Source organism: Eretmochelys imbricata, chromosome 2, assembly GCF_965152235.1.
Source record: "Eretmochelys imbricata isolate rEreImb1 chromosome 2, rEreImb1.hap1, whole genome shotgun sequence".
NCBI lineage: Eukaryota > Metazoa > Chordata > Testudines > Cheloniidae > Eretmochelys > Eretmochelys imbricata.
The window spans coordinates 183,314,222-183,328,218 of NC_135573.1; the positions used below are offsets into that span (position 1 = coordinate 183,314,222).

Here is a 13,997-nt window from a genome sequence, read left to right on the forward strand (position 1 = left end):
TTTATCCATACATTGAACAACACTATTCAGTTCTTGTCCTGTTGGCATACTGTATCAAAGAATGCAGTCCTTAATCAGGATTTACTCAGCCAAAGCGCCCACCGAATTTAGCAGAGGTTTCCCTGGGCAGAGACTGCAGGATGTGTGTCACAGGATTTGAAAACTCCTAAATTACGCCTACACTGTAGCGCTAATACCGACGCTCTAAGCCGACAGGAGAGAGCTCTCCTGTCGACTTAATTACTCCATCCCCCAAGAGTGGCGGTAGCTGTGTCACTGTGTTGAGACAGCACTGTTCACTACGGTGCTTATATTGATGTTACTTATGTCGCTCACGGGGGTGGTTCATTCACATCCCTGAGTGACATAAGTTATACCAAAGTGGTAGTGGGTAGACTTTGCATGTTAGAGAGCAAGGGAAAGAATGGATGAATGTAAAATGAAGAATAAAGGACAGCTAGAGTCAATGAAAGAGAGAGAGAGAAAGCCCAGAACAAACTGACTTTTGCATTCACATGCCAGCAGATGGCAACTCATGCCCACCCACTTTCTAGCCAACCTCATTTGAGTGAGCTTTAATTTCTTGCAATGCATCCTCAAAAGGAAAGGAACATTTCCACAAGAAAAAAACCCCTTAATTACTCAAGCCAACCTCAAGAGCCAACCTCAAGTGTTCAGATTTTTTTATTTCCCCCTTTGTGAATGAAAACAGTACATTAATACAGTCTTTTTCTTGGCTGCAGGGAGCTGCTGACATTAAAATAATCCTCCATGATGAAGTTGGGACACAGAGAATGGGGCGGGGGGAGAAGAGAGAAAGCGTGCACTCCTGTATATGTTACTTGTTTCTTTAGAGCACACACTGCCAGTGGTTAGACATAAGTATCAAATCTATCATAATGCCACATGTTCGGGCTATAAAGTAATACTCTACATGCCATCAGGGTTATCTCTTATGGTGTACGTGTCATCTGAGTGGTGTGGGTGAGAGAACTGAAATGAAGTGGAGTTGTTCTGGCATCCATACCACAAAAATCCCAATCCTACAAATAGTTATTCATGTAACTTTACTTCATGTAGGAAGCCCCAACGAAGTCAAGGTTGGAGGAAGGAGAAACTGCTAATAGAACCTCCAGTTGTTTTATTTAATACATCATTTATAGACACACATAATTCACCTTTTCACCATGAGCTCTTTGGGACAGGGATTGTCATTTACTCTAGGTTGGACAGCACCTAGCACAGTGGGATCCCAATGCGGTTGACCTCTAGGCACTACTGCAACCAAACATTGAATAAGCAGCAGACCAAAATGGAAAAAAAAAATCAGGGCTCATTTCAAGGATTGTTAATTGACAACTGAATTAACCCAAATGCAAGTCTGGTTTTTCACACAGTCCATAGGACTTGGGGGTACATTTAACTTCCAGCAAAAATATATTATTAAAGTTACAAAAAGGAAGTTAATGTGAACCCAATAATGCTACTGTTGAATCCAATGAAAAATATCCCATTGACTTAAAGGGAGGAACATTGGGACCTATATGTAAAAAATATAGCTCAATTCTTAGAGTCAGTTTGAAAAGGCACTTTTATAAATACATTTTCCCTAAAAAAATATATGCGCTTTATTTTTCTTTAAACACTGTGTACTTATCTTCTTTGCTACTCCAGAAAGTCAAAGTTCAGAATATCACAAGACTACAGTTGTGCAATGTGAAATTCAGCGGTTTCCGTTGAAGGGGCTTTCCACTGTAGGCTTTCAATAAATAGCACCAAATAATAACACAAATCTATTCATTAGTTTCTCTTCACATGGATTCTCAAATCCCTGGTGTTTTGTTTTGAGTTGTGGGTTTGAACGACCATCCAAAACACAAAGAATAACTCTGGTCAAAGCAGCTGATTTTCAGTTGGTTTTGACATCAAAAGCATGGAAATCCACCAATACCACCAAGTTTCAACATAAAACCAGAAATTTTCCCAAGCTTCCTCAAAAGATTCACAACATTTTCATGACCAGGAACTGACTCCTGAGTTTGTAAAAAAAAAAAAAAAAAACACCATGGTACCAGATGATTTTTGCCTGGCTTCATGTTTTGTTGGAAACATACACATGCCATGTATGTAAGACACCAAATTTCTTGGTAAACCACAGCTGGGCTGACCCACCCTCTCCACATGCTCATCCACTTTGCATACTCACATTTCCTCTGTTGATATAGACTGTGACTTGACCCTCATCCCTGATCTCAGAAAACATGGGTGCTCCAACCAGCAGGTCTGAAAGTCCATCCGAGTTCAGATCAACTGCACATAAGGAGGAGCCAAAGTAAGAGCCCATCTGTAACCAAGCCGAGTCACAACAAAGCATTCAGTATCTGCCCACACACAGGAGGAAATCATTTTTGTTTTTTTAACATTAAGTGATGACTTGCTGCTTTATCTCACACTAGCAGCCCTAAGGAGAAACCTTAGGGAATTTTTTGGCAAGAATTAGGTACTTTATTATAACTGTGCATCAGCTCAGACAGTTTGTAGAAGGAATAAAACTCACATTCCAAGACATACTTAAAAGAGGCACTAAACGGCCTTACTTTAGAACAGCTTTTGCTTGGCAAATATCTAAAATGAGGAAGAGGAGAATTAGCAGCCTGGCCCAAGGTTTTCAGATGTGGCCAGTGATTTTTGAGGCCCAATGTCACACAACTGAATGGGGCCTGATTTTCAGAGGGTGGGTGCTCAGCACTTGCTAAAATCATGCCACTTTTCAAGCTGTCTCAAGCTGAAGTCCCCAAAAATAGAGGCACCCAAAAATCACTTGTCATTCTTGAAAATCTTTTTCCTAGTCTTTTTAAATTTCTCACCATCAATCAGAAAGAAAAGTAGTGGGCTGACTGCAGGATATTTCCATGCCAAGCAGCTATATTTGCATCAACAGGTTACTTCCAGTTCATGAGATGCGAGTTGACATACCCTTACAGCCCTCCAACTGCAAGCTAGTCAGCCTAAGGCCCTAAGTCTGCAATCCCTACCACACAGAACTCCCATTGGTTTCAGTGGGAGTTTCATGCCCAGAACTTGCAGAATCAAGCCCTAAATGTGTAGTCAATTTTTATCTGCAATGAAAGGTATCAGGTGAGACATTTAGGAAAGTGAATAAAAGACTTAGGTGTATTATCAGATCTATTTAAAATACCTATTATTGTAGAACATTAAATACTAATCACCCACCCAAATAGACCCTTAAACCACATTTGAGGTTTGATTTAAAACACAAGTAAGGAAACTGAAGGCAAAACCGGACACTGTCTTTAATTCACCCAACTGGCCAAGATATACCAGTGCATACTTCACAGGGCATAGTTACAGCTCATCTACTAGCACATACTGCTGCTATAGCTACCAAGACTCTCACCAGTGACGGTCTGCCCAATCTGCTCATGAGCACACGTGTCACGCTTTGGACTTCAGAGTCCCTCCAGAATCCACAAAGAGAGAGAGCATGAAAACATCATCGGCAAACCGATGGACTACACACACACACTAGCGCATAGCTCTCAAATGTCTCATTTTGACAGACATCACACATTTTAGCCCAAAAACCATCTGCTTTCCATATTAATCAGGTCACCCCTCAGTTTAATTGTTGACAGTTGTTTACATCAGAAATGGAGAAGCATGAAACTGAGGTTACAAACTTAAACTTTTTTTTTTTTTTTAAGTACAACTCCCACAGCATATTACATTTGCTACACACACTGAGTCCCACATTTAGGCCTTGACAGGTGAATAAAACAGAGCTCTGGCCAGCCTATTAGGGTGTATCCATACAGCTGTTGGGAGCATGCTTCCCAGCACAGATACCCAGTCTCATGCTGGCACTGCTGAAGCTAACATGCTAAAAACAGCAGTATGGCCACGGTGGCAAGGGTGATGACTCAGCCTAGCCGCCCAACTACAAAACCTGCCCGAACCGCAGCAGCCCCGCTGCCCCTTTTAGCGCATTTGAGCAGAACGAGCACATGCCTGTCTACCCGTGCTGGGAAGCACGCTCCCAGCTGCCATGCAGATATACCCGTAGGGATGATGGGAAACAGGCAACAGCCGTTCTGGTGTTCAAGTTGAGAATGTAACATTACATCTACAAAAAGAACAGGAGTACTTGTGGCACTTTAGAGACTGACAAATGTATTTGAGCATAAGCTTTCGTGGGCTACAGCCCACTTCATCGGATACATAGAATGGAACATATAGTAAGAAGATATGTATATATATATATATACAGAGAAGGTGGAAGTTGCCATACAAAGGAAAGCTTATGCTCTAATAAATTTTAGTCTCTAAGGAGCCACAAGTACTCCTGTTCTTTCTGCGGATACAGACTAACACGGCTCCTACTCTGAAACATTACATTACAAGATTCCACAAACTGCCTGGAAGCCATAAGGACAGCGGGGTGAGCTCAGGATAGCATTTCAGCGTGTAACTCTGATTTTTGTGTCTATGTGGGCTCAAGGCCAGACCTTTACTCTCTCGTTATTTTGTAGTTGAATTCCCCTTGTGGATTTTTGTTGTTTATTTTTTTAAAAGCCAGTAATGTTTTAAAACAAAATTCTCATGGGCAGCGAGTTAGAGTTATGAAAAACATGTCACTATGCATTCAGGCAGCTTTAAGGAAAAGGCCGTTATTTACCCAATTGTGCAACGTGGGTGAGTTCATGTTACTGTGAGAACCTTGCGTTTCTGCCTGTGTTTTTATTTGTAACCACAGGGCTGCATTAACTCTTTTCCATATTTGATTTCCCAACCTTTTTCCTCTACAAAAAGAGGGGAGGGGAAAAACTGCCTGTGTATTATGTTAAGCGTGCATGGGACACGAGAGGCACGAACTCATACCTTTGTTGCTAAAACAGCGTTTGGTTTGAGTTAGCTTCCAGCAATACTCATTAAGTGAACACTGCACATCAAATTACATTTCACTATGGAAAGAGACAGGCAGGCATGTTTGGTTTTTAATAAATTATAGCTCAGATTTTACAGGAAATGGAAGGATGGGGCACATGACAACCTACAAATACTTGAAGGATATAAGCACTAAAGAGGTGCAGAATTATTAATGGTATTTATAAATGGGAATAGTGAGATGAAATTAAGAAAGGAAAAGTTTTGGCTGAGTATCCAAAACACTTCCTGATAGTTCTATGTGTTAAGCTCAGGAATAGTTTTTCAAGAGAACTGATGGAAGCACCATCATTAGGGACATTTAGAAGTAGACTAGAAGAAACACAAGAAAATGCACTGGAGGAAACAATCAGGCACCAGCAGGGAGATGTACTAGATGAACTGATAGGTCTTTTTCCTTTCAAATGTCTGTGATACTAACAGTGCAAAACAAAATAGTGGAGACCTAAAAAATACATTCACTTCATCCACCACCTATTCAACCTGGGGATTTTCTCCCATCCCCTGTGTTTAAGCAACTTTCTATAAAACGTGCTTATGATTCATTGAGACATTGGCAAAATGTTCCAAATACAGGCTGATAACTGCATCACCTAATGTAGCCAAATCCAATTAGTACTGTATACTGTTCAGGGTCTTCATCTCTTTTAGAGCCTCACTGCACTCTGTGCTCTGGCTGTGAGAATACAAGCGGTTCCTTCTGGGCAGCCATGAGCTAGGCAAACAGTCTCTTCCTCAGAGATTTATTCCTAAATAAAGCACAATCCTGTTGTTCCCTAAAGCTGGATCTGCTATGTATTTGTTTTCCTGAGGACATAACACCTATCACCACCAAGGCTCCTGCTCAAGAAGAAGGTGCACTTCTCCCTACCCCAGCATGACCTCACACAGGGAAGTGGAGTTTGAGTAGGTACTATGAGAATATTAAAACACAGGACCAATGTTAGCTCTAAGGAATGAATCCTCAGACCAGCACTCAGGGTAGATGCATGGAGGGAAGAGGAAAACATAATGGAGCTGCTCCACAGCCCACTACTAGAACTCTAATGTACCCACCTCCTCCTCAGAGGGATAGGGAGAGAAGGTCTGGACATATGAGAATCAATTACTATACAGGATCTACCTCTTTCCTAGTTTGTCCTCCACAGCTGAGCTTTGTAGGGCCCCACCCCAAAACCTTGCACTTGGCATAGTGAACTCTCTGCTGTTATGGAGACAGGAACAGGTTTTCCCTTAAAGAGCTTGTCTACACAGCAAGTTACTGCACAGTAAGCCAGGGTTTGAGTCTACAGTACTCGGACGTGCTGCACAGCCACCTCCCACATGAACCCTTTCAGAGTGCAGTGAAAGTCCCAGAGTGCGGCAAGCTGTTACACTGCACATTCACACCCTGGCTTGCAGAAGAGTAACTTGCCATGCAAACAAAGTAAGTTTTTATCAGCTCAAACTGGACTTTTAATTGCAAATATTACCAGACCTTTTACTCCACAATTCCAGCACTGAGCGGATGCTACCACTATGATAGAAAAGGTGGTTGGTCTATATGATGGATTTAGGACTTCTGGGGATTTTTACACCTAAATCAAACACTTCAGAAGCTATTAATTCAAAACAATATCAATTGAAATAGCCACATCATTTTTTGTCAAGAATCACTCACCTTTTTACCCGATGCCTGAAAAATCTTTACTAAGGAGCCTGATCGCCTGTCTGTTCTGAAAATATAAACCTATCAAATGGAAACAAAAACAAAAGCCGTTACAAACACTGACCACAAGGATAAGTAGTTTATAATGTTATGAATTCATCAGTGCATTCTGGGTACATATGTACTTTACTCATTGTAATGAAGTGATCATTAATATTTGCCAAATTCAAGGTGATCCTCCTGCCTTTTCTAAAACAAAAGATGAAATTCCCATTTTAGTACCAGATGTTAGAGGTCTCTTGTCATTATAAGTATTTAAATAGCATCTTAATGCGGCTTTGTGTGTGTTTAAAAAGACCCACTGCACAAAAGCCATAATCTCAAGCAAATATCTCCTGGAAAGGAATAGTAAAGTGCTATATCAGTCCATTTTTTTTCATATGTTGCAAAATTACAAGATATAGCTGCAGCACTTCAACTCGTGTTCACACAAGTTACTCCTAGAATACTCTTTTTAATATATCCTGTATTGCATGTGCTTATATGGTCAGTCAGCATCCACATTGATGCTTTCTGACATTGTTCCCGCTCTCTGGGTTGTTTTTCATGTAGATTAACTTTCATATTGTTTAGAGTTACTCATTCAGAAAGTACATTATTGAATGACAATCTTGTTTAAAAATGGCTCTCATTTCCATTCACACTGTTTTATAGGATGTTATGACTGATTCATACAAGATGGCAAATAAGCCACAAAGAGCAACCTTGAGGGTAGATAGCTGGGTCATTAAACCAGGGGGAAGTGTGGAATGTTGAATGAAATGAAAAATCTTCCTTGAAGTAAATACAGAGAGATGTGTGTCATAATAAACATTATACCCTCCTCATTGTGGAAAAAATGGACAAGGCTAGCAGTGGAGAGTCATTATAATGTAGTGATTTGGTCATACTCAAATATAAACCACGTATCAGTTGTCTTTGACTGTCTAATTCAGAGGTTCTCAGAGTGTGGTCCGCAAGCTCCATTCAGGTGGTCCGCAGATAGTTCCCTCTAAGGTGAATGCCTGGGCGGCCGCACACAAGAGAATGAAAGGCCACCCACCTAATTAGTGGAGCCACGCAGGCATGGCTCCGCTAATTAGGTGCCTGGACCCTGGAGAAGACGCACATATAAGGTGAGGTGGTGGCCTTGGGGGGAATAGGGGGTAGGTGGGAGTGGGCAGTGGGGTGAGAAAAGGGGGTGGGGGAATTTGGGACATGCAGGGCTGAAGAGGCCAGAGAAAGAGGCGACTTTCCCTAGTTCCAGGGCTGCGGCTGCCAGAGAGACACCCGCCCCCTCTTTCCCAGCCCAGTTCAGGGGCTGCCGCGGGGGAAAGAGGGCACATCCATCGCATTAAAAAGGTAAAACTACTGATATTAAAATATGAGTTGTGAGCTTTTATTTGTAGATCAAAAAACATTAATTATTATTACGGGTTTTTTTAATATAGTGCTTTTATCCAAAGCTCTTTACAATAGTTAGCTAATGTTACAAATAACATTTGGAAAGATCATTAAGTGATCCGCCAAGACCCTCAGCAATTTTCAAGTGGTCTGCGAAAAAAAAGGCTTGAGAGCCATTGGTCTAATTGATTAGGTTGTAATACAAGTAAATACAGCAGTGCAAGATCAAAAAGGAGATAGGCCAATATAGACTATTAGATCTTCTGCTCCTAAGGAGGCCAATATACTCCTGGCACAATGTAGGGTATTAGCACTGTCCTACTGTCTGAGAGCAGTACCGCAGCTCATTAATATTTAGCACTGAGGACCAGAAAGAGTAAAGAACCTAACATTTAATAAAATTCTCATTTGCTTGCAACAAGAAACAAGTCTCCACTGAAGTTTTGAGTCACTTGTTAGCTCAGATTTCAGAGTAACAGCCGTGTTAGTCTGTATTCGCAAAAAGAAAAGGAGGACTTGTGGCACCTTAGAGACTAACCAATTTATTTGAGCATAAGCTTTCCTGAGCTACAGCTCACTTCATCAGATGCATACTGTGGAGTAGCAGAAGAATCTGAAGTCAATTCATCCATTTCTGACCAGCAGGTGTCAGTGTAGTTAATAGGACCGGGCATTCCTTCATCTGTAAAACTGATCATCGGAGCCAAGGACTTGATGTATTAAATTAAATAGTGAATTATTAATGGGCACTTAATAGTTGTGTGCATATGGAGCTTTAAGGTGCTGTATATTTCTCTGAAGCAAATCAAGTACTGTACCATTGCAAACGTTTCCCTTAGACATGGGGGAAGGGTGAGCAGGGGAAAGAGATTATTCTAGATACAATGATATGAAGACAGAGATTACCTTGGGTTTCCCAATGGCCTGGTCCAGAGGAGATGAGAATAGAAGGGCTCTGAGTATTAAACTCCAATTTTGCTGCTGACTTGCTTTGTAATTTTGGACAAGTCACTTAAGCCCCTCAGCCTTAGTTACACCATCAGCAAAATGGGGATAAGTGTAATTCCTATCATAGGGAGGTCGTCATCATGGCAAATCCCAAAAGCACAAGGACGTCTTTGCAAATCAAGCACCACCCAGTGCAATCTCTGGTCAAGTGCTCTGGCTGTGTTTTCATTTTATATCCATCCCTGGCACTCTTATCGAGCTACCAATGCTTTTGGTGCCCGTGTGATCACCAGCCATGCAGTGGCACTTTTTCATACACACGCTTCACAATTCTTTGGTCTTCCCTTCTGATAACTCCATACCAACAAGGCCACCAAAACCAAACTAGTGCTATTTTAAGCAAAATAGGTTAAAAAAAACTTCAGACAGAAGAGTGATTTTTTTAATTAACAATGTCTCTTTAAAAGAATGATTTTAAAGATGGGGGGGTAGGAAGGCGCACCACAAGGGGCAGATAGAGTAAATTTGAGGACCTCATCAAATTTCCTCACCTCTTCCAGGCAAGTGCTCAAAAATTAATCTTGAGGCAAAATCTCTTGGTTCATCAAGTTTACAAGAACTAAGTCAATATATTTTACCCAGTCACATCTGACTGTATCACTGTTTGACTAAAAGCCACACCTTTCCAATGCCTCCATCCTGGGGAGCTCCTCCTACGACGTCTGTGGTAGTCGGCTGGGAAAAATGACCTGCTGTCACTGCATATCCTGTGCAGGAGGTTGGGTGGGGTGATTGGCAAGAGAAAGAAAAAAAAAAACCAAAAAGGAAAAAAGTGAGAAACAGGTCAGCCATCTGGATCACACTAATCAGGTTCCACAGTTTCTCTTGGAGTGTAAATATCCCAGCGTCGTGCAAAAAGCAGCAGGCAATCACTTTCTACAGGAACTCGTCAACATTCAGTTCAAGTGTACATCACAGCAGGAAACTACAATAAGCACTGAATTGTTTTTCCAAAAGCCAAGAAGGTGAAGGTGTGGGTGGGAGCCCAGTGAAGGAGAGGCAAAGGTAGGAGGGACAATAAGTTAAGAATCCAGATGTAAGAGGAATGAGAAGCAGTAAAAACAGAAACCTGCACACAGAATCAAGTGACTACATCATCAGGAAGAAACAGCTTTCATGCCTGTGAATGACAATCTCATGTATGCCAAAGAGAATACTACTCCCTCAGTTAAAGTAACCACCAATCGTGGCATGGAAAAATCAAGTGCCTTTTTAGTTCATAGGGAAAAAAACAAAACAATAGATGAAGAGGTCAGCAAAGTTAATACTTGAAAAAGAAAAAACAGGAGTGAATTTGAAATAGTGTATAAAGAAAGTGTATTTGAAACAGGTAGATCAAAGTTTTGTCTTGTTTGCTAAATTAAAAATGATATAACACAAGTTTCAAAGAGTCTAAGGAGAGAACTGGGTTTCTTTCCCTTTTAAGGATGTTTTGTATTTAACTCGCCCTTCCATTGTGAATTCTCGATCTCCTGTCCACATGCTAAACACTGTAATTCAGGTCTAATCAGTGGAAAAATCTATATATGACTTTACATATATACACATATTGTTCACTTAACTATCCTTGAGTGGCACCTGCTAAATTATATTTATAAAAGACTGCAGGTTCAGGAAAATCAGCCTGAGTCTTTAGTCGAACAGCATTAGACTGTTGCATGGTGAGTTTTCCAAATCTTGACACTCCTAAACACCGGGGATTAGGTGGAAGTCCTTACATTAATTTCACTTGTGACATTAGTTGATTTTAAAGCAAGGCCTCTAGAAGTTAAAGCCTAGTCTGTTAAACACCTACAGAATCTGCTCCACTCCCTAGCCCATCCCTCCATGGTCTCTTACTAACAAATCATTTATACAGTGCTTCATTTATTCAAATGAACTAATCATTCTACAGATACAGAGGAGCCGCTTAGCCCAAACCACACAGTAAGTCATGGCAGGGCCACTACCAGAACTCTAGCATTCCTGGCTTCCAGTCTGTTACTTTGTCTACTAGACCATACAGTCTTTCAGTGCAAACCTGTTTTCTATATTCCAATGGCTATAATGATGGGGGAAGAGGGAGGAAATGAACTAGTGAAAGTCCTTCACTGCTTTTTTCCTATATATTTTGTCAGGTAACCCACCAGCCACTCAAACCATTTTAAGCTAGCCGCTTATTTTTTACTCTACACCAATAAAACATTATTTCCACTGAAAAACAATTGCACCCTTATTTTAACCTATTTCCAGCCTGACATCAGGGTTCAAGCAGCTACTTGCCTAAGTATGTGTACCGCCTGGCTATCACAGCATCATCATTCAGTTTGAAATAGGTGTTATCAGTGAGGTTCAACACTTTGACAGTTCCCGTCCAGTAAAAAGATCCTGGTGCTCCCATGATGACCAGCTCCTGTGAGAGAAGAGAGAACAGGGAGGGACAGGAACCAGAAAAAAAAATACAAAAAGGATTAATCACAGCAAGCAATTGTTATGTTTTAAAGGGCCAGGGGAGATTTAAATCAAGGCTTCAAGCATCAATCTGCCCACAGAAAAGAGTCAGAATTATTCCTATGTTTATACAGTACTTTTCATCCCAAACATCCCCTAAGGAAGTTTTTGCCAATACTGGAGGCACTTCACCCCACCATTAGAATACCTGAGTTCTCCTCCAACCCTTGCCCTTCACACAGATACTTGGAATCAATACACTTCTGTTGAACCCTCCTGCTACCTCAACAAGAAGCATCTCCAATCAATCTCACAAGTTACTGTACACGCCTACAAACACGCTCTTCCAACAAGTGTTCCTCCGAGCTGCTTCGTCCTCCTACTACCCCTGAGAAGTAACAAAACTAAGCTACAGAATCCACCCACTCGTTCACTAAGCACCCTGGATCTACCTCCCAATCTGCTGCAAATGCCTCACAGCTTCCAGGTGACAGTGTAGACAAAAAGTCTACAGTTCAAAACAGGCTGAAGGACCAGATCCTCAGCTGCTGTAAGTCAATTGATCCTTACATCAACTGAGGATTTGGACCTATGAATTTAAAAGAATTTGATAATATGTAGATAGTCCATGTGCGTTTAAGAATCTGTGTGTGTTTTGAGGGTAGGACTGTGCAAAACTCAGACTAGAGTCATATACTTCAGCTGAGTTTCAAAAGGGACCTGGGCCAATTTATGGTTTCAGGTGGAAACCACTAGGCACCTGATGGTTATACTTTGTTTTGATCTGAAGTCAGGAAAAATGTGATGGTTTTAACATTTCGGCTGAGTTTTGCTTTGAGTTTCTTGGACTTTACCTTCAAAACAAAACTCAGGATGAACAAAAAGTCTTGTGAACTAAAATCAAAGAAAGATTCAAATGGACCCCTGCAGTGGAAGCCACTGAGTTTCCCATCCTTCCATTTGAGAGAAGGGGAGCCTTCTAATTAGCAATAAGAACCACAAACATATAATATACAGTGGTAGTGGTGGAAAAGAAAAACAAAACAAACAAACAAACTGAGCACAGAGTGAAATCATACAGATGGTGATCCCTGGCTGAAAGCCAAACCCAGCTGAAAAAACTAGAGTCACATTTGAAGGATCTGATTTAGCTGAACTAGGAAAGGGCAGAATAGGAGTTAATAATAAGCCCATCATAAGAACTGGACAGTCTCTAATGTAAGAGAACTGAGTGAAAATTGGCTTCTATTTTCCTCACCCCTCAAGAAATAGTGTAGGAGGCATTCAAGCTCATTTCCAGTGAGAGAGACTACCCTTGCTGTATTCCACAGGCACTGGGGAAAGCCACACTCTTTCCTTCTACCTTGGCACAAGCCATGAATCATGGTCGTCATGCAAACCGTACAAGTCTTGGAATTGACTCAGTTACAATGTCACTGTTTCTGCTGGTTTGCCAGAGAAGCACAATGGGGAGAGTGCCTTGCTCTGAGGAGTTTATCAGAGTTTGATCAAAGTGTAGGAATATCACTACTACAACAACAACATGAATGTTGTTCCTAAAAGGGGAAGACTATGTCTAAGTGCTTCAGACTACCCTAAAGTGAAGCCTCTGTATAAATGTGCCTCTGGAGAAACAAATTGGTGCAGGAGGCAGACTGGAGGGGGTGGGGAGAGGAAAGGTGGGAAGCTGCAAGACAAAGCAAAGGGATTTAAAGAGTGACACTTCTGGGGAAAGGATGCTGAAGTGCCAGAGCCTAGGCCCAATATTCAAACATGGGATCCTACACAGACATGCAACTCCCACATCAGAATGCTCTTAGGATATAAAATAGGCATTTCTGACCACAGCAGATTGAAAAATGATGCACTGACCTACAGCTTTTTATGTGCATTTTTTAATTAAAACCTAAGCAGTTGTGTTTGTGTTGCTTGTCTGATAGAAGACCACCTCAGGATGGTGAAATGGTAGATCATTTCTTTTCTCAGGGGAGAGGGACCATATGTAACCATGAGGCAGAATCCCACCTGGGATTCTTATATCATGTGCTCTCATTTGAAAGCCCTTCATCCAGGAATTTTTTTAAAATCTATGTTTTGGTCACTGAAGATCTGTTGTGTACAATGAGAAATAAGGCAGCTAGAGCTTTTGGAGGGAAATCCTATACGCCGTACCCTAAATCCAGAGAGTCTTTACTCCAAACCACAGGGCGTTGGAGGGAATTTTCTGCCACATCAGTGATGAACGTAATAAGCATTATTCTCAGCTCTGACAAGACAGAGCAGTACAGCCATGAATTATTGCTGTACAATTGTGTGAATATTTATGGAAATCTGTGCCTCATGCAGCCATCCTATGAAATCCAGGAAGCCTGTGGTACAGCGTTTCCTTGTTTCTTTTCATTGCGCTGACAGACAGCTGGTTTTCTTCACCTGTTTTCTATAAAAAGGGTCACAGGAAATTGTAACCCAGTAATCATGTCAGTAACACAGCCCCCGTTACCAG

General features: G+C 41.3%; 1 protein-coding gene across 1 annotated transcript in view; it reads right to left on the reverse strand.

Moving 5' to 3' along the window:
• The window catches only part of ITGA9 (integrin subunit alpha 9), a 291,590-nt gene that overhangs the window by 239,984 nt on the left and 37,609 nt on the right, over positions 1 to 13,997 (reverse strand). Inside the window, exons 6-9 of the mRNA XM_077809245.1 lie at positions 11,327 to 11,456; positions 9,686 to 9,771; positions 6,626 to 6,694; positions 2,207 to 2,344 (exon numbers count right to left, since the gene is read on the reverse strand). Coding sequence (XP_077665371.1) covers positions 2,207 to 2,344; positions 6,626 to 6,694; positions 9,686 to 9,771; positions 11,327 to 11,456 — 423 coding nt within the window. The remainder of the gene's footprint in view (positions 1 to 2,206; positions 2,345 to 6,625; positions 6,695 to 9,685; positions 9,772 to 11,326; positions 11,457 to 13,997) is intronic.